Below are 21932 nucleotides of genomic sequence, written 5' to 3'. Positions count from 1 at the left end.
AACATTTAATTCTTGGGTACTATTTGTCACCCCAATATTTAAGATCTTTATTTATCAACCTCTAATATATAGTGAAGTAAATACAACTAAGCCTGTCAATTAATTTTTACAGGATTTTTGTTCTATTTCCACGTACAGTTTGAAAAGAAACCCATGGCAGTGGATTCTTACATGAACGAAAATAGTGCCTTGAAGGAGGAAGTTTTTGCTGAATCCGAAAATCAAGTCACCAAAGCATGAACTATAAAACAAAAAAAATAATAAAAAAACATTGAGGAGCAAGTGAAAAAAAGAATCATACCTACTTGAGTACTTCTTTTTTCTCTTTCGCTTCTTGTGGACTTAAAGATCCTATTAACACAAAAAATCACATATACAAATTACAGTGGCATTCAACAAAATCTGATGTGAACAACGCCGCCATGAATTGAGATAGAGAGAGAAAACCCTTTGGTTTTGTTAGGGTTTCCGAATCAGCAACTACTTCTATCGTATCTTCGTCTCTGCAATCCTAGGTCCCGCCGTCGAGGATGAGGCGAATCCTACTAGCCCAGGAGCTTTTTTCTGGCTATAAGCAACAACGCCTTCCACTGAGATGTGCACTGAAGGTGGATTTACAAAAGGCATACGATACAGTAGAATGGGACTTCTTACTGGTTGTGTTGCATCTGTTTAGATTTCCAGGGGTCTTTATCAGTTGGATAGACGAGTATGTCACCACGCCTGGTTATTCAGTCTATCTCAGTAGCACAGCACAAGGCTACTTCAGCGGGGCACAAGGATTGCACCAAGGAGACCCTATGTCCTCTTATTTATTTGCGCTTGCTATAGAGATGCTACAGATGATTGTACAACAACTTATCGGTCAGGATGGCGGGTTCTCGTTTCATGGGAAGTGTGAGGTGATGGGCCTATTTCAACTTTGCTTTATTGATGACCTTATTCTCTTTCGTAAGGCCGATGAATCGTCTATCTTGTTGTTTAAAAAAGATCTGGATAGGTTTACAATGCTTTTCAGATTATGTGTCAACCGACAGAAGAGACACATTATTATCTCCAAGGCAGCACAAGAACTCCGTGACAGGTTACTTTCCCTCCTATCATTCCAAGAGAGAGAGCTACCTCTTCTTTACCTCAGCCTCCCCCTTATTTCCTCTCGTATCATGATTAGGGACTGCACTTCACTCTTAGAAAAAATTGATAACCGAATTCGAGGATGGGAAGGAATTCGGTTAATATTTTCTAGTAGGCTGCAACTTATCAAATCTATATTGATGTCGTTTCACACTTATTGGGCAGTGAAATTTATCTTACCAAATACGGTGATTCATGAGATCGAGAAATGCTTGCGTACCTTTCTTTGGAAGGGTACCATAGGAACGGGCTATCCGAAGGTTTCTTGGACACTTATGTGTAGCCAGTGGAGGAGGGGGGCCTCGGCCTTAGGGATACTATAGCTCTAAATCGAGCTCTCATATGCAAGCATTTATGGAAGATTATTGTGCTACAGTAGGACTCCATCTGGTTTGATTGGTTATTCCATACTCGGCTTGGAGCTTACACTATCTGGACAGTCAGGGACAGAAGGGGACCGTGGGGGTGGCGGAAGATTCTTGCTCTCCGGCCATGGCTATTACCTTATATCGACTTTCAAGTTGGTAATGGGGATTTATTTTCCCTTTGGCAGGACTCTTGGCATCAATTGGGGCCATTGATTCATCACTTTCCTGCTAGCCCGACCGTTACGAATATTCCCCCGACTACACACCTACACTAGGTCATTGCGAATAGGGAATGGAGCTGGCCGCCACTCACTAATAAATTCGTGGTGATCATTCACCTTCTGCTTGTCATCCATGGTGGGGAGGATCGTATTATTTGGCGCTTGAATGGCGGTATTTTTACAAACGACAGCGTACTACCTCTTTTGTTCTCAAGGACCCAAGGTAGGCTGGATTTCACTATTCTTAGGTCCTTTCAAGATTTTCCGCAACCAATTTATCTTATGACTTGCCATTTCGGGGAAGTTATCTACTCTTGATAAATCTTGGCTGCACCACACCGGTGGGGCATGTGTCCCTTGCGAAGACGGGATATTTGAGACACATGAGCACTTATTTTTTTAGTATCATTATGTTCGTCAGTGCATTGTAGATATTCAGAGGACGATATGGGTCTGATAGCCTATTCGATTGTGGAATATTGACGTAGAGTGGATGTCGCTTAAATAGAGGGGGAAGCATGTCATCAACGCCTCATACCGCGTATTGTTGGAGGTGTTAGTGTATCACTTGTGGAAAGAACGGAATCAACGGATCTTTCAGCATCTAGCCATACATATGACATACTTGCTAGGATTGTAGTGGAGGAGAATAGAGATGTCATACTTAGTCATACCCTCCCCTTAGTAGTAAGTACATGTGTTGTTTACCGACTTTGGAGGATACCTTGGTTTGACGGGGCCTCGACTGCTTGAACTGTATTGTTGTATTTCTCCTTTTATCTATTTATGCAATTTACTTTTACCTGAAAAAAAATATCACATATACATGAACTATAAAACAAAATAAGATAATAAAAAGACCATTAACCTAATTAAGTACTAGTTTTTTTTTCTTTTTTTCACTTTTTGTAGACTTGAAGATGCTATTAGCACATATAAAAGTAACATATATAAGAACTATAGATAAAATAATATATATCTGTAAGCAAATTATATTAATTAAAAAATTAAATACTACGTAATGGGTATTTTGAAAAAATTCTAAATTAAAAATAATAATAATAATAATATATAACAATATATATATATATACATTTGGCGTCGTCGCTTATAATTTTAGGGCCCTGCTTACCTAAACTGGGGTACATCATTGAATGATTTTGTCAGCCATTAATATCTCAATTAGTATCATATAATATATGTTAAATTTCTTGAAGTTCAGCTGTTTCAGCTTACCAAAAGCAGCTGCTGATGAACAGAATAGAAGAGAAGGAAAGGAAGAAACTCCACTCACGTTTTCAGTCTCGTGTTTTAGTTTAATAGCACGCTTCTTTAAGTTGTATTGTATCTCCCATAGTCGTGCTATTTCTTGGCTATTTCATATCTCGCTTTAGCACTTCTTTTAGTAAGAAATGCGAGTTAGTTGGGGTAGTTGAGTTTCACTATTTATAAAACAAGGTGTAGCCTTCTTCTTCATCAGAACGTTAGAAACCAATTTTGAAAACTAGAAGCTCTGTTGCAAATATTCTTCATTCCTTCTTCTCTCATTTATGCAAATTCTTGAATTAATACTTAATGATTCCACTGTGCACAATTACACATGGTATCAGAGCCATCAATTGATGGTCTCTGATATCTTTTGTCAAAGGAAGTCATCAACTGATAGTTCTTGATAATCAAGAAGTTCATCTACTCCAAGAATGGCTGAAGATCCAGAAATCTTGAAGCTGCAACCTGGAGACAATTCAGCGATAAGCCTGGTGACCACACTATTTGATGGAATGAATTTTCTTTCATGGAGCCGTTCTATAAAGCTAGCACTCACAGCAAAAATGAAACTCTCCTTCATCAATGGAGAAAATAAAAAACCAGAGAAGAATGCCAAGGAATTTGAACAATGGATAAGGACGGATTCTATGGTGGCTTCATGGATACTAAATTCCATCAAGAGAAAGATAGCAGATTGTTTTATGTACACAAACACATCAAGAGCACTATGGAAAGAATTGAAGAATAGATATGGCCAAAGTAATGGGCCAATGGAATACCAACTCAAGAAGGAATTAGGTGCTACCACTCAAGGGACGATGTCTTTATCAGCATACTTCTCCAAACTCATGAGATTGTGGGATGAACTGGCTTGTATCACTCCCACACCCAGTTGTACCTGTGGAAACTGCACCTGTGGAACTTCAAAGGAGTCTGCAAAATTAAAGAAAACGACCAACTCATTCAATTTCTCATGGGATTAAATGAAGTTTATGACAATGTAAGGAGCCAAGTTCTTGTAATGGAACCAAGGCCAGACATCAACAAAGCATACTCCATGGTGCTCAATGTTGAAAAGCAGAGGGAAGTGAACTTTGGACAACCACAAACGGCCCCTAACATGGCTATGCAAGTCTTTAAGAAACAAGACAATCCAAGAAGTTTCCAGAGAGGAAAGAATTTTGTGGACAAAAGAAATCATTGATTTGCAAGCACTGTGGGAAGATTGGACATCAAAAGGAAGTGTGTTTTGAAATCATTGGATATCCAGACTGGTACAAACCTGTTTAAGAACAAAAGAAAAACAATCAATTGATTCCTAACAAATCTGCAGTGGCCATGAACACTGACAATGAGAAAGCAAACAACACTGTTGATGAAAGAACCATGTAAAATTTGATAAGGTCAGAGTTTCATAAACTCTTTGAGGAATTAAAATCACAAGGATCTGGAGGTATACATGCTGACAGGTATGAATTTTCAGGTAAAAGTCTTGAACACAGTCTCTTGAATTTCAAAAAATCTAATTCTTGGATTGTTGATAGTGGTGCAACAACACACATGTGTAATAATCATTCTCTGTTTGACCTTATTAAACAACATACTCAGAACACCTATATACATCTTGCAGATGGTAGCAACATTTAATCAAACATTTTGGTAATATTAGACTCTCAGAAAAACTCTTGTTGGAAGACACTTTACATGTGCCTGATTTGAAATTTAATCTCTTAACAGTGAGTAAATTATGTAATCATTCTTCTGTGAGATTCAATTTTTCTAAATCCCACTGTGTTATGCAGGACCTCAAGACTAGAGAGATCATTGGGATAGGATGCTTAGTAGGAAATCTCTATGTCATCAAGACTGAATCCTTTGACAAAAGATTCATAGAAGATGTACTTACAAACTTCAGAAATACTGGTTTTATAGCTGCTAAAGTAGAAGAAGACATATGGCATAAGAGATTAGGACACCTATCACATGATGTTTTGATCAACATAGGTTTAATTGATAAAAATACAAACAGAAATTCTGCCTGTGAAGTGTGTCCTCAAGCTAAGCAGCAAAGATTACCCTTTTCTATTAGTAATTCATATTCCACTTCATGCTTTGATCTTACACATGCTGATTTGTGGGGGCCTTATAATGAATATTCCCTTTTTAATTGTATGTATATGTTGACCATTTTTTATGATCATAGTAGATGTACATGGACTTTCTTGATGCAACCGAAATCACAGACTTAAAACTTGCTAAAGGATTTTCATAAGATGATATGGACTCAATTTGACAAGAAAATTAAAATGATAAGGACTGACAATGGTCTGGAATTTCTAAATGAACAATGCCAAAAATTCTTTAAAAGAAGAAGGAATAATTCATCAAACTACATGTACATATACACCCCAACAAAATGGCATTGTTGAAAGAAAACACAAACACTTATTAGAAGTTGCTAGATCCCTTTTGTTTCAAGCTAATCTACCTAGAATGTTCTGGTCAGAAACTATATTAACCTCCACTTATATTATAAATAGGATTCCCACACCTGTACTTAAGTGGAAAACACCCTATGAGATTTTAATGAAAAAGTCTGTTGATTATTCAATCTTTAGAACCTTTGGTTGCTTATGCTTTGCCACCAACACTTTACCTCACAAATCCAAATTTGACAGTAGAGCTGTTAAATGCATTTTCTTAGGATATGCTAATAATCAAAAGGGTTACAGAGTATATGATATTGATAAGAAAATCATCTCACATCTAGAGATGTTGTTTTTAAAGAAAACATTTTTCCTTATATTAATGAGTATACTGACCCTATTAATTCTGATACTCAGACCTATAAGCAACCTATTAATAGTATTATAGAGGATGAAGATGATCAAGATACCCTTTCACAACCTAATCCTGAGACTATAGAAGAAACTCCAGTTATTGATCAACAAGAACATGAGCAAATGTCAGATGACATGAATCTGAGGAGATCTAGAAGACAAAATGTAAGACCTACAAAGTTCCAAGACTATGTTTGTGTCTGTAAGAAAGAAGACAATGACATTCTTACTGTTAAACTTCAGAACAACATGAATACATACATAAACACTGTTAGTGACCTACCTGTTGAACCTAGTAATTACAGTGAAGCAATGAATGATAAGGAATGGATAGAAGCCATGAAATCATAGATAAAAACCCTGGAGGATAATGACACTTGGGATATTACTGAACTCCCTACAAGCAAGAAGGCTATAGGCAGTAAATGGATATACAAATTAAAGTTAAAACCTGATGGTAGCATGGATAGGTGTAAAGCAAGACTAGTTGCTAAGGGTTATAACCAAATTGAAGGGATTGATTATAATGACAGTTTCTCTCCTGTTGCAAAAGCTGTGACTATTAGAAACTTTCTTGATATTGTTTGTAAACAAAACTGGTTTTTACATCAATTGGATATTAATAATGCATTCTTACATGGTTTTATTGAAGAAGAGATTTATATGAAACCTCCTGAAGGATATGATGTCCCTACTGGACATGTCTGTAAGCTTAAAAGATCCCTATATGGCCATAAGCAAGCCTCTAGACAATAGAACTTAGAATTTACAAAACAACTGGAAAAGATTGGCTTCACTCAAAATAAGGTTGATCATTGCTTATTTACTATTCTCACTGATGCTGGTTTCTTTTGTCATCTTGTCTATGTTGATAATGTATTGATTGCAGGTCCTTGTGAACATACCATAGCTGTTTTAAGACCAAATTACATAACCTTTTCACTATAAAGAATCTGGGAAAAGCCAGATTTTTCCTTGGTTTAGAAATTAGCAGGTCTAATGAAGGAATGATCATCTCTCAAAGCAAGTATGTAAGGGACATCATAGCAGATACATGCCTCACATAATGCAAAGCTACCAACACCCCCTTACCAGCTGGACTGCAGCTCAAGGCGGCATCAAGACAACAGCTTAACATCCCTGAACAATACAGAAGGTTGTTGGGTAGACTTCTGTATCTTGGCTTCACAAGGCCAGATATCTGCCATGCCACACAACAGTTGAGCCAGTTTATGCAATTTCCTTGCCAAGATCACTGGGATGCTGCATTACACTTAGTAAAATATTTTAAAGGAACACTATACAGAGGCCTACATTTCAACTCTGACAGTGATTTCACCTTGGAGGCATAATGTGATGCTGATTGGGCAAATTGCAAAGAGACAAGAAAATCTCTTACAGGTTACTGCATATTTTTAGGGGGAAGCCTGATATCTTGGAAGACTGAGAAGCGAACAACCGTTTCATGGTCTACAGCAGAAGCAGAGTATAGGAGCATGGCATCAACCACATGTGAACTCATATGGATTCATAGCTTGCTTACAGATTTAAAGATTGATGTGCAGACTCCCATACCCTTTTATTGTGATAACCAGGCAGCTTTATATATCACAACTAATCCGGTCATCCATGAAAGAACCAAACACATCGAAATTGATTGTCATCTAGTACGGGATAGGTACAAAGAATGTTTTATTGCACCAAAACACATTGCATCAAAGGAACAACCTACAGATCTTTTTACTAAGGTTTTGACAAGACCAAAGTTCATGTATTTGGTGTCCAAGTTGAACCTTCTGAATGTCTTGACAAGTTCAGCTTGAGGAGGGAGTGTTAAATTTCTTGAAGTTCAGCTGCTTCAGCTTACCAAATGCAGCTGCTGATGAACAGAACAGAAGAGAAGGAAAGGAAGAAACTCCAGTCACGTTTTCAGTCTCGTGTTTTAGTTTAATAGCACGCTTCTTTAAGTTGTATTATATCTCCCATAGTCATGCTATTTCTTGGCTATTTCATATCTTGCTTTAGCACTTCTTTTAGTAAGAAATGCGAGTTAGTTGGGGTAGTTGAGTTTCACTGTTTATAAAAGAAGGTGTAGCCTTCTTCTTCATCAGAACGTTAAAAACCAATTCTGAAAACTAGAAGCTCTGTTGCAAATATTCTTCATTCCTACTTCTCTCATTTATGCAAATTCTCGAATTAATACTTAATGATTCCGTTGTACACAATTTCACAATATACAGCACAGGATACCCGACAAGTGTAATAAGTCCACGCCACCCTAGTGTGTAGCAATATCAGCACAGGACATCATAGAGCTGTAAATTCTCGTCAACAATCCCCTGCAAATCTCTTACAATGTCAGACCCATTTTTTAAAATATATATCAATAGAATCAAGTTTGAACTCCTTCATGTTCAAACAGAGTTTCTACGTTGTTCAATTTTCTTCCAACAAAGTGACCCGACTCTCTTATTTCTTCGCTCATTCTTCTCTCATTCTTTTTTCCTAAAACCATTGCCACTCTAACACTTTGATCTCTGTTACACTATTTGAATTGCTCTTTAATTCTATTTTTTTTGTTCTACAATATCTCAGATGATACCGCGATGCTGCTGTAAATTATTTCCCAGGTATATTGCTTTATTTTGCTTGTATTCTTGAAGAGAAATTCAAGCCCTCTCTATTGTCATTCTTGAAGGTTGGATTTTGAACTCTGTGGTTGTGATTTTTTCAAACACAACTCTCACCTTGTGAACTACAATTTCAAAGACACTTCCACCGCAATTACAAGTCAAACCCGGATGATGGGGTTATTAAGCTCAAATGAAGCCAATTTTCAAATAGGGAGGGAAGGGTTTCAAGCGGGTTTGGTGTGTGGAATATGAATACGATTTTCCTTACAAGGGAAAGAACAATGCAGAAAAGAGAGTTTGGAAAGTTGTGCAAGCAACCTAAATAGCATTTTGATAGAGGCAACAAACCCTTTTGACAAGGGTGTTTACGGGAATATACCCCATTATTATCGAAAAAGATGCAAGCAATTCCCTTGTAATATCGTAAATGAGCAAGTTACCTACTTATGAAAAAATAAATAACGATTTGCTTCCCTATATTTTTTAAAATCCAATAATTTACCTCCCCATGATTTTTTAAAATGAAGCAATTTATCTCCCCGTATAAGGAGGTAAATTACTTCATTTTAAAAAGTATAGGGGGGTAAAATTGCTATATTTTTTTCATAGGGAGGTAATGTACTCATTTTCAATATCATATGGGGATAAATTATTATTCACCCCATTATCATCACACAAAATGTCATGGTAAGTTTACAATTCAAAATCAAATCAATTGAGTCATATTCAAAGTAAACATAAAACTACCCAATTATCAAACAGATAATTAATAGTTTAATCACACCTCAATTAGTCACATTCTTATCAGTACCAACAAAGTATAGGACACAATATGATTGGACATGTGATTAACTCTATATTAAAAATCGCAAAACCCATTCCAATTCAATTAGATCATAAAATGCGATTTTAATGATTGCTGTATTGGCTCGGATTAAGCTTTTCAAAAAATCGTAGACATTTGTTGCCTGAAAAATTACTTAAAAATTTCCTAACCTACATCACATCGCCTTCCTTCGTTTTGGATCTTCTATACGTAAAGGAGCAAAACATTAGGAAATTGCCACTTGGCCAAAAAAAAGCGAAACAATGATTGCACCACCACTAAAAGTTGGATATGAAAATGTTCTAATAACCAATTACATTAGATAAAGTCGTCTTTACTTTCTTGAACAAAACTTGCTGTTCAAATCAAATTTGAGTGGTCTGAATTAATTATAGAATAAAAGTATAATTTGAAAATTATTAAACGAGAATTGAGTGTTTCATTTAAATCTAGTTAGATTCGATTCGCCCTAGAGTTTTTTCCTCCTTGATCTATATATGTTTTTTGTTTTGTATTCTGAAGTTATGGATTTAAAAAAGGGTGAAATGTATCTTTTGTTGGAAAAATTTTAATTTCGTGTAATGAAATAAACATTTCGAAATATAACAATTGAATTTAAAAATTAAAAACAATTAAAATCATGTTGGAACAAATAACATTAAATAGTTAGAACGCTATTAACGACAAGAAAAATTAATAAAAAATTTACTACGAGAATTGTAATAATTCTCAATTCAATTGTAATCATTAATTTTAATCGAACCGCGGAATTATTGCTTGGCTTGAAGAAAATATACATCCTATATCAATAGTTCACCAGGTACAACGTAATTTCCCTCTAAATAAGACGGTTGCAGTTCTTTCGGACTATACCGAAAAACACCTCAAACAAACACTCAAAAGCTTGTTATCGAAACTAAATTCAAAATTTTGAAATATTGGGAGAGAGGTGGAGAGAGAAGTGTTTCAAGAGAGAACTTCAGAAAGATGCTTGAAGTTGTGTTTTGCAAATGAGAAATGGATAGTATATATGTAGGCATGGTCAAATTCACTACTAATTGCAGCAATAAAAACAACCATAATCCGAATGAAAAAGCCATAAAACGGCCAAAAAAATTTGAAACAGCAGCTTGGTAATAAATCATAATTTCAGGTTTGAAATTTGACATTAAACATCCCAATTAATCTGAAATGTTTGATTTCCATTTCAGGCTTTAAACCTGAAAATCTAAAATTTAAACTCCAAAATAATTTTGAAAATAGAATTTAATGTCCAAAATTAGAACCCTCACTACAATATTTCAAATTTTAACTCGAATGATTTAAGCTGCAAAAATTCTCCTCTTTCCTCAACCTAATATATGGATTTATTATTAAAATTACAACAATCCCCCACAAATCTATAAATTTAAACTCAAATTTCTTTGACTTGCTTTCAGTAATGGTACCTTACGGTTTGAATATCTAAGGTCAGCTATCATCAGGTCAAATGGAATTGTGCCTTGAATTGAGCTTATGAGTGTGACAGCGTCTGCTAGTAACAACAAGTCACCGCCTTTGTATTGATCTATAGGGTTGACACTTAGGTCATGTGTCCTGATCCTATTCATCAATGCTTTTAGAAATAACCTAACTCCTTAGTTGCGGCCAAATAACGACAGTCACTTAATTAGATTTCTCCATGGATAACTGTTAGCATCTCGTCTAAAAGACTTGACCACGTTCAGAGTTAAACTCTTACTATATTTTCACTTGCTGCACCTTCCAAAATTTCAAGAGACAAACTCCAAATACAAAGTATTAGTCTATTTTGGTGTTCTGACACATCCTTACGAATTGCTGATACCATATTGAACCTTTGTGGGATCTCCACTTAGGAGGTTGGGTTGTTGTCGTGGATACATCACTGATGAGTTTTCAGTCCCATCCCCATTCTAGACTAATGTACTTGTGAATCCTTTCATCAAAGTATTAGCCACATTGTCCTTTATTCCCACCAAAGTCAATGCCAATTACTCTGTCTAACACTAATGCCTTTATAAAGTTCAGTATAACTTGGATGTGTAGTTTGGTCTTTTGATTGTATTTACGACTCATCACCTTTGCTATTGTGGTTTGTCTATCACAATATACAACAATAGGTGGAAGATGTTGACTTATAATGGGAAGTTGTGATAAAAACCCAAATAGCCATTTTGGCTTGGTATTAGTCGTATCCAATGCACATAACTCGGCTCAAACGTAGACCGGGTTATCAAAGTCTGCTTTGTAGACTTCCAGGAGACTGTGCCCCCACCTAAAGTAAAAATATATCCTGAACACCCATTACTCCCAGAGTTTTTGGCTATCTAGTTAACATTACTATATCTCTGAAAAACAGCAGGGAGTCTGCCATAATGTATAGCTAGTGACACCGTGCCCTTCACGTACCTTAGTACCCTATCCAAAGCACCTAAAAATGGGTTTGGTCAGGACAACTAGTGTATCTAGCCAGCTTGCAGACACAGAAGGATATATCTGGTCTAGTGCCATTTGCAGATACTTCCAATAATTTGAAAATACCTTAACCGTGCAACCGGAACACTACTTTCATTTTTTAATAAAGCTAAAGAAGAATCATATGGTGTCTTAGCAATTCTACTATTTTGATAACCAAAATTTTCAGTTATCTTCTCCATATAATGAGGCTGAGAAATGGCTATTCCATCAGTTGATCGAGTCAACTTGACGCCAAGAATCACATTGGCCTCACCCATATCCTTCATTTCAAACTTATTTTTCAAGAATGACTTGGTTTTGGTAATTATATCTAGACAAGATCCTATTAACAGAATATAATCTACATACAAGCATAGAATTATTATTTTGTCTCCTTTAACCTTATAGTATATACACTTATCATTCTCATTTATTGTGAAGCCAAACCCAAGAATAGCTTTATCAAACTTTTCATGTCACGGTAAGTCCATATAAAGACTTAACAAGTTTACAAACTTTATGCTCGTTGCCATGAGCTGCAAACCCCTCAGGTTGATCCATGTTCACTTCCTCGAGTTCACCATACCAGAAGGTTGTTTTCACATCTATCTGATGAATCTGGACATTATACACTGAAGCAAGTGCTATGAGCACCTGGGTTGTAGTCAACCAAGCTACCAGAGAATAGGTATCGAAATAGTCTATTCCCTCCTTTTGTTTAAAACCTTTAGCTACCAATCTGGTTCTAAATTTATATATGGTTCCATTAGGTTTCAGTTTCTCTTAAAGATCCACTTACACCGAATACTAGTACACCCGGGAGGGAGATAGACTAGCACCCATGTTCCATTGGAAACAATGGTGTCCATCTCACTTTTGACAGCTTCTTTCCATTGCTTGGCTTTGGAAGAAGCCATAGAATCTTTGAAAATAATTGGATCATCCCCAATATTGTAAGTGACAAAGTCGTTTCCAAAATCCTTAACAACCCTAAATCTCTTACTCCGTCTAGTTTCATCTAACTCCTCATGAGTTTGATTAGTACTACTAGGACTAACCCCTACATTTGTCATCTTTAACACATATTCAGGAATAGATGTGGAGGTAAGTGAATCATCAAGCGAAATATTTAAAGGTATTCATATTTTCATAGGAAATACATCTTCTAGGAAGATGGCATCACAAAATTAGACTATTGTATTGACTTCAATGCCTGAAATTTCTGATTTAATAACCCGAAATCTTAGGACATAACTTGTCTCCACATAGCCCAAGAACACAATATAAACAGTCTTAGGCCCCAATTTCTTTCGTTTGTGTTTTGGGACCAGCACTTTTACTAGGCACCTCCACACTCGAAAGTATTTGAGGTTTGGTTTCCTACCTTTTCACAAATCAAAAGGAGTACACGTATTGTGTTTCAGAGGGATTCTATTTAGAATATGGCAAGCCATATTCGAAGCCTCTCCTTACACATACTTTGGTAACCCGGAGGGTAATGGAGACAAGTAATCATGTCTTTGAATGTTCTATTCTTTCGTTCAGCCACTCCATTAGATGAAGGGGAATATAGAGGAGTCCCTTCATGAATAATGTCAAAAGTTTGAAAATTTCATAGAACTTACTCGACTCATACTGTTCTCCTATATTAGACCTTAGTCGTCTAATTTTCTTACCAGTTTGGATTTCTGCTTCATTTTAAAATAAACTAAATTTATCTAAGACTTCATCCTTATTTTTCATGAGAAACACAAAACAATATCTACTGCAATTATATGTAAAGGTGATAAAATATCATTTGTGGTCCCTGATCAAAACTCCATTAAACTCACAAATATCTGTGTGAACTAAATCAAGTATTTCTAAATCCCTTTCAACTGATTGATAGTGTTTTCTAATTTGTTTAGCTTCTACACAAACTTGGCATTTGTGATTTTGTTCAATATTTTGACTAAGAATTAAATTTAAATTCATCATTCGTTCGATTGAATTAAAATTTAAATGGCCTACATACTATGCCACAAAGTAGAAAATTCCATATTCAGTATAATAGAATCAGAAACATCTTTTTTATTATTTTCAACTCGAACTTTGAACAAGACATCGTCTAAATAACCTTTACCCACAAAAATACAAAATTATTGAATTACAACTTTATTAAATTTAAAAACTAATTCATGAACCCCCCCAACTATTATAGAACCACGAATAATGTTTCTTTTGACAGTGGGTACATGATGAATTCTTTTTAACAACAGAATGCATCCTAAAGGAAAACCTCAAGTCCACGCTTCCTATCTCAAGTACTTTAGCTGTACTGGAGTTCCCCATGTCTATTGTCCTTCCACTGATAGCCTGATACGTCAAAAGAGAGATTTATCAGCACAAATGTGTACATTCGCCCCAGTGCCAATCAACTAATCACATGATTTGTAAATAGTTTGGAGTTCGGGTTGCACAGATACATACCCCCAATTGCTCCTAAGGTACGAGCACCGTTAAAACCTCCCACAACCATGTTAACAGTTATCTACCCAGTCTTGGCCTTCTTATTAGGACAAAGTTTGGCTTAGTGTCCAACCTGCTGACAGTTCCAGCATGGTTTGTTGGCTTTTGCTTTCTTATTTTTGGAGGCCTTACCTTTGTTAATGGCTTTTGAGTTCTAGTTAATCTTGTTCACTTTCTGTTTCCCACCTATTAGATTTGCCCTGGGTTGATGTTCAACTGGCATCTTGTAGGTCTGATTTCTATACTCTTCCTCAATGCTGATAGCAATTATAAGATCAACCAGAGATAATCTCCCTTTCTGATGTTTGAGTGTCATGCCAAAACTTTTCCAAGATTTGGGAAATTTGTCAACTATGGACATGACCAAAAATTTCTCAGGAAGCTTCATCTCAGCATCAGCCAGAGCATGCTCAAGATTGATAATCTCATAAGTCTATTCAGCTACAAACCGATCCTCAACCATTTGATATTGCATGAACTTGCAAACAGAATACTTTTCGAGCCCTTGCTCTTCAATATTATATTTTTTGTCCAACTCATCCCATAAAGATTTAGCATGTAAGAATAGGAACAATAGACATCGAAGAGCGTATTTGACAAGGCTGACAAAATCGCTCCACTGCCTATTTGATCCCTCTCTATCCACTTTACTATCTCAGTAGTCCTGGGATCGATATCTGTAGGTTTAGGTCTGGTCACCTGAATCACTGATAATAGTCCTTTCATCTTTAACCAAATTTTCATTCATCATTACCAGCATTTGAAAAACTGGCCCAAAAACTTGTGTGGCAAATCGATCAAGTCGACCTTGGGTGTGATCGAAATTGCAACAGAAATAGGCTTGCCATCTTTAGTATCTTAGGAAATTGAAAGCAGTGTTCCAAATACCGAGTTTCAAAACAGCATTTTCCAAAATCGTTCCAACAAACAAAAATCTAATTTTTCAAAATCTGTGTATTTTCTTCAAAATTGTTGGAAAAAAATTCAGTTTTGTGGAATGAAATAAATATTTTGAAATATAAAAATCAGATTTAAAAATCAAAAGCAATTAAAGCCACGTTGGAACAAATAACATAAAATAGTTAGAACGGTATTAACGACAAAAAAAATTAAATTAAAAACTTATAATGAGAATTGTATCGTAAAAATTATCAATCCAATTATAATCGTTAATTTTAACCGAATAGCAGAATTACTACTTTTTTTGAAGAAAATATACGTCCCGTATGAGTAGTGCACCAGGTACAACGTAATTTCTTTCATGATAAGACGGTTGCAGTTCTTTCGATTTTACCACTATATTAAAGAATACATAGAACAAACACTCAAAAGCTCATTACCGAAACTAAGTTCAAAATTTTAAAATATTAGGAGAGGCACCAAGAGAGAACGTGTTTCAGAAGAGAACTTGACAAAGAAGCTTGAAGTTGTGTTTCGCGAATGGGAAATAGATAGCCTATATATAGGCATGGCGAAATCCACTACTAAAACAGAAATAAAAACAACCATAATCCAAATGAAACAACCATAAAACGGCCAAAAAATTTTCAAATAGCAGTTTGGTAATAAACCACAATTTTTTAGGTTTGAAATTTGACATTAAACATCACAATTAATCTTAAATGTTTGATTTCCATTTCATTTTAAACCTGTAAATCTAAAATTTAAACTCCAAAATAATTTGAAAAACAGAATTTAATATCCAAAATTAAAACCCTTGCTGCAACATTTCAAATTTTGACTCAAATGATTTAAGCTGCAAAATTTCTCCACTTTCCTCAACCTATTCTATGGATTTCATGTAAGTTTTATTATTAAAATCACAAGAAGATTTTCCTATGTTATTAAAAAAAACGTTTAATACAATTTATCTTTTCTTGTATTGTAAATAAATAAATTATTTCTTTATAAAAACATAAAAATAATTTAACCCTTGTATTTTTCGAAATGAAGCTATTTACTTCAATAAAGCAATTTATATCTCTGTCTAAGGAGGTAAATAGCTTCATTTGGAAAAAATACAAGAGAGTAAATTGCTATGTTTTTAAAAACACAAGGAGGTAAACTGCTATTTTTTTTCATAGGAGTATAATTTATTCATTTTTAATATTAAAAAGCGATTGCTTGCATTGTTTCCATTCAAAAAATGCAAAAGAGTTCCTATGGAAAATGGACATACAAAAAATCTCCTCATCGCTTAAAAGAAAAAAGCAAAAAACTCCCCTGATGCGTTTGGTGCATTCAAATGCCATTCTTTTTCCTAATTTTTTAATTATAAAATGAAATTTTATTTTTGCTTTAGAACTGTTATATCTAATTTCATTTAAATGAATGGTTCATATCTCTATAACATTGTTTATAACATATATTCTAAAGATCATAATATATATCATTAAAATTTTATATATTTATTTATATATATACAGTATATTATAGAGAGAGAGAGACAGAGAAAGAGGAGAGGAGGAGACCACAGGTGGCACCGGTGGGTGACAATGGGCTTGGGGGAGGGTTGCGTGCGTGCTGTGGGAAAAGGGTTGAGGCGGCGAGCTGGGGAGTGGGGTGGTGGTAGCGAATTGGGGGGAGGGTTGCTGCGTGGCTGGCGGTGTGGAGGGTTTGCAGCGATAACAGGCAAGCGGGGAGGGGAAGGATTGCAACGACGGGTGGGGGCTGGGGGCGGGTTCTGGCGCGGTCAAATATATATCATATTATGTATGTATGTTTTTTATATAAAATAGAAAAAATGATAAATTTGAGTAGAGGGAGGTAGATAGCTCTTTGAAGAAAAGTTGTAATATCATTTTTTGGTGTCCTCTCTCCTTGAACTCCGTTCCCTTATATATGGAATCCCTTGTAGCCGTGGAAGGTTTCATCCTTCTCTCCACTTGTTGTGAGCCAGCCCTCAACTGTCTCACTTGAAGCGTGTCATGGATCACCACTGCTTTTCTTTGCCCCTCTTTCTCCCTTGTAATCTAACCACCCTTCTGCAACATAAACTCACCAATCCTGCTAAATGCATTCACTCCTCATTCACACAACCTCCATCTTCACATCCCAACCCTGAATTTATGGAGCGCACTGATCCAGTTAAAAGCTTCTTTCATAAAACCAACCACCTTGAGTTTACGGAGGAAGAAGAAAACCAAAATGACCTCCCATCCATGGGAACCAACTTCCCTATTATCCCAAAAATCCTGAGTGACAAACTTTTAAACAATAATCTTGTCAAGACCACCCTCACTAAATCATGGAATATCCCTCCAAAACCCCTTACCAATGTGATTGAGCAGAATACTGTGGTATTTCTTCTTAAAGATGAAAATGATCGCAAGTGTATCTAGGGGGAACGCCCATGGTCTTTCCTCGGTAACCTCATCGTCTCCAAACCATGGTATCCCCACGAAGCCCTCGATGAAGTTGATCTCTCCACATTCCATATTTTGATCCAAGCAACAAGTCTACCTGTGATGCTTGTTAACAAAGCATCAGCAAAACTTATTGAGATTGATCTTGGGTCTTAAAGCCACAAATGGAGGAAATCACTCTGAATCATAATCGAAATTGACGCGGTAGACCAATTGAAGGACCATATTATCTTCAAAGGCAGATAAAATAGAAATATTGTCTTGGACATAAGTATGAACGTTTAGGAGACTTTTTTCATGTGTGTGTTACATTGGTCACAAAATCTCCTCTTGGCCAACAAAACCACCCCCATTGGAAATTTCCACCCAATCCTTCAAATTCGATCCTTGATTGAAAGCAGAAAATAATGCTATACCCAATCCTTTCATCCTGAAATACAAAGCCGAACAAACAACCATTACCAAGGAACAAAACTCCGACAAAACCAACGCCTTGGAACTTGTAGAAATTCATACTCAAAGCAAGAAAGACAAGAGCAAGCAATTGGGAGAAAAAACTGTTCTCCATTTATGTGAAAATATCTCAACAAGTCTGTTGGATACAAGGAAGAAGACGATGCTTACATAATATATATACACTGGACATGTCAACCAACCACCAATAACAAAATAACAAACTAATGGCACGTGTAACCACTTGCCAAATGAAAATGCGAATAAATGATGCAGCATCCGCATAAGCAATTTAAACAACAGTACAAAAGAAACGCATTGAAGTAATGCGACTTTCTTCAGCCTTTGTCCAGAAACCCGATGTCTTCTTCCTCAATATCAAGCTGCTGCCCCTGTTTCTCCAAATGCACACTCTGCTGCTGCTGTAACTCAGAATGCTGAGGATGATAAACTCCAATAGCCTCCCCACAAGTGGGACTGGGACCAAACGAGCCAAACCCAACTTGGAAGTGATGGATAAAAATGGTTTCAGTGGTATAGACTTAGTAAAAACATCGATCAGTTGCTGAAAACCAGGAATGAAAGAAGGGGAAATAAACCCGTCTTTATAAGCATCTCTGACAAGATGACAATCTAACTCAATGTGTTTCGTCCGCTCATGGAATACCGAATTTGCCAAGATGTGCAAGACAGCTTTATTATCACAAAAAAAGTCAATCGAAAGCGTAACAGGAATATTGAAATAAGATAATATGTAAGAGACCCAGCGAAGCTCACAAACAGTTGATGCCAAGCTTCTATACTCAAATTCTGCAGTCGACCGAGAAACAGTTGATTGTTTCTTGGTCTTCCAAGACACCAATGCATCACCCAAGAAGATGCAATAACCCGTGAGAGAGCGTCTAGAATCCAAACACGAGGCCAAATCTGCATCACAAAACGCACGAAGATTAAAAGTATTTGAATTGGGAAAATAAAGACCTTTCGATGGACTTCCTTTCAAATATCGCACCACATGTAAAGCTGCTTTCCAGTGAGAATCAGGGGGATGATTGAGGTACTGACTGAGCTGTTGTACAGGATATGAAATGTCCGGTCGTGAGAAACCCAAATAAAGCAATCTGCCAACAAGTCTCCTATATGAATCAAGGCGAGAGAAGGGAGAACCAGAGCCTGCAGCCAACTTCAAACCAGCAGGAAAAGGGCTCGATGCATGCTTTGCCTTAAGCAAACCAGTGTCCTTCACAATGTCTAAAATGTACTTAGTCTGGGCAATGTATAGACCTGAAGATCCTCGTGCTATTTCGAGGCCAAGAAAATATCTCGCATCTCCCAAGTCCTTAATAGTGAACAACTGATGGAGGTATTGCTTCACTTGAGCAATGTCATCAAGAGATGGTCCTGTGATTAAAATGTCATCCACGTATACAAGCAACGCCATCAGTCCGGAAGAAGATTGCTTCACAAACAAACAGTGGTCATGAACGGATTAAGTGAAGCCATAAGTGGTAAGCTTCAAAGTGAACTCAGCATTCAATTGCTGTGAAGCCTGCTTTAAGCCGTATAACGAACGCTGCAACTTACATACCATATTAGATGGTACCTCATAGCCTTCAGGGGGCAGCATATAGATGTCCTCCTCAAGATACGCGTGAAGAAACGCATTGTTGATGTCAAGCTGCTGGATGGGCCAAGCATGAGCAGCAGCAATGGCGAGAAAAATGCGTACTGTCACAAACTTCGCAACAGGTGAGAAGCTGTCTGTGTAGTCAATCCCCTCGATTTGATTGAACTCCTTTGCCACCAAACGCGCCTTATACCTCTCCATAGTCCCATCTGCTCTAAGCTTGGTCTTAAAGACCCATTTGCAGCCTATAGCATGTTTACCAGGCGGCAAAACAGAAAGTCTCCAAGTGTTGTTTGATTCTAAGGCCTGTAGTTCTACATGCATGGCGTCTCTCCACTCCTTATACCGCACGGCCTCTGAAAAGGAAGTGGGCTCCTGCAACACAAATAGAGAAGCTACAAAAGACACATATGTGGAGTCATGAGTATGCAGGACCTGAGGATGATGAGCAGAACAAACGAAATCGTTCAACCAAGTAGGGGGGTGAGAGACTCTAGTTGAACGCCTAAGAGGTTTTGTAGGAGTAAGAACATGTTCAGGAACGGAGGGAGTTGATTTAGGTGATGAATGCAATGTATAAGTATCCTGTTGGGTAGATGAAGGACTGTCTGTATAAGGAGACACAATAGGAAGTGACAAGATGCAAGTTGCTGCTGAGAAACAGAGTCGGAGTAAGGAAAGATATGTTCATAAAAATGAATGTCTCTTGACACTATGACTCGATTGTTGTCTATATCAAAGCGTTTGTAACCCTTCTGAGTTGCAGGGTAGCCTAAAAGTACACATTTACTGGCTCTCGAATGAAATTTGGATTTTTGGGGATCAACATTTGTTGCAAAGCACAAACTCCCAAAAGTGCGAATGTGATGATAAGTAGGAGGTTTTCCAGTGAGTTTTTCAAAGGGAGTTTTCCACTGAAGAAGCTTTGAAGGTGTCCTATTTATCAAGTACGTAGCAGTGAGAATGGAATCAGCCCAGAATTTTAAGGGCATTGAGGCTTGGAAAAGCAAGGCTCTCGCTACAGCTAAAAGTTGCCTGTGCTTACGCTCAATTCTCCCATTTTGTTGGGGAGTGTAAGTACAGGAGGTTTGATGTAAGATGCCCATGTCATTACACAGTGTTTGACATTCTTTATTCAAGAATTCTGAGCCATTATCGGACCTAAGCACCTTAATATCTTTTGAGTATTGTATTTTGATCATGCAAACAAAGGAACGGATAACAGAGGGTACTTGTGATTTATGTTTTAGGAGATATGTCCAAAGAGAACGAGAGCGATCATCTAAAACAGTAAGTATATAACTACAATTTGAAATGGTATAAGTGGAGTATGGCCCCCAAACATCTAAATGAACCAAGTCGAAAGGGGCCACAAATTGAGATAAGCTTGAAGGGAAAGTGACACGGACTTGTTTAGCTCTATGACACGTCTCACAAGGCATAATAGATTTCTCAACAGCATCACAAAGGAAAGGAATGTGCTTCATTACTAATAGAGGAATATGTCCCAACCTGTGATGCTAGGTTTGGGTGTTACAGTGTGTATCAGCAGTATTACAAAACATAGAGGTAGAAGAAGAGCTTATGTGAGGCAACTGTCTAACTATGTAAAGATTTCTGAAGATGTGTCGTTGAATGATAATGGTTTTACTAGTTTGGTCCTGCAAGAAACAAGCAGAGTCAGTGAATTTGAAAATGAAGGAAGTATTATGGCAAAGTTGGCTAACAGATAAGAGATTCACAGAGAAGGAAGGCAGGTACAGAACATCAGTTAAGGTGATATGCTCGTTTAATTGAACTGTACCAACACAAGTAGCAGTTTTATAGCTACCATCAGGTAGATGAATGTGTTTGGGTTGAGATGGAGGTGCAAAAGATTGAAACAAACGAAGGTTAGTACATATGTGATTTGTAGCTCCACTATCCATTATCCAACAGTCCATATCAATCTCAGAGGGCTTAGAAATATTACCTGCAAATTCAACATCATCACTGCAGATAAAGTTGGAATAGGTGGTGATAGGGTCATTAGTGGTGTTGTTCTTCTGCATTAGTTTGATTAGATCGGCCATTAAATCCATCATCTGTCTACTATCACTGAATTCTGCAAAGTTGGGCCTCTCACTTGTTGCTGCAGCTGCAAAAGGTTTTCCACCTAGAACTTTCTTCTTCTTGTCATTCATGGTCTTGTACCAATCTGGTACCCCATG

The 21932-nt window shown here is 36.8% G+C and overlaps 2 protein-coding genes across 2 annotated transcripts; one reads left to right on the top strand and one right to left on the bottom strand.

Annotated features, from left to right (window-relative positions):
* The first annotated feature begins 3423 nt into the window (after window positions 1–3423).
* LOC105178781 lies at window positions 3424–6183 on the top strand. The gene is made up of 4 exons (XM_011102331.1): window positions 3424–3865; window positions 3982–4124; window positions 4795–4932; window positions 5836–6183. Exons 1-4 carry the CDS (start codon window positions 3424–3426, stop codon window positions 6181–6183), a joined length of 1071 nt encoding a protein of 356 aa, XP_011100633.1.
* A 12204-nt stretch (window positions 6184–18387) lies between these two features.
* Window positions 18388–19536, bottom strand: LOC110013286 (uncharacterized mitochondrial protein AtMg00810-like). The gene has a single exon (XM_020699441.1). It carries the CDS (start codon window positions 19534–19536, stop codon window positions 18388–18390), a length of 1149 nt encoding a protein of 382 aa, XP_020555100.1.
* Between the last annotated feature and the right edge of the window lie 2396 nt (window positions 19537–21932).

Source organism: Sesamum indicum, unplaced genomic scaffold (assembly GCF_000512975.1).
Source record: "Sesamum indicum cultivar Zhongzhi No. 13 unplaced genomic scaffold, S_indicum_v1.0 scaffold00057, whole genome shotgun sequence".
Lineage (NCBI taxonomy): Eukaryota > Viridiplantae > Streptophyta > Magnoliopsida > Lamiales > Pedaliaceae > Sesamum > Sesamum indicum.
This window is presented reverse-complemented; position numbering and strand designations above follow the sequence as displayed.

What these genes read in the sequence shown, in the direction of transcription:
- LOC110013286 (XM_020699441.1), bottom strand. Translation starts at nt 19,536, where the DNA reads ATGGCGTTGCTTGTATACGTGGATGACATTTTAATCACAGGACCATCT.
- LOC105178781 (XM_011102331.1), top strand. Translation starts at nt 3,424, where the DNA reads ATGGCTGAAGATCCAGAAATCTTGAAGCTGCAACCTGGAGACAATTCA. An exon ending in ATTGTGGGATGAACTGGCTT is followed by an intron (nt 3,866 to 3,981) that starts GTATCACTCCCA and finishes GATTAAATGAAG; the next exon opens with TTTATGACAATGTAAGGAGC. An exon ending in CCCCTAACATGGCTATGCAA is followed by an intron (nt 4,125 to 4,794) that starts GTCTTTAAGAAA and finishes TGTGTTATGCAG; the next exon opens with GACCTCAAGACTAGAGAGAT.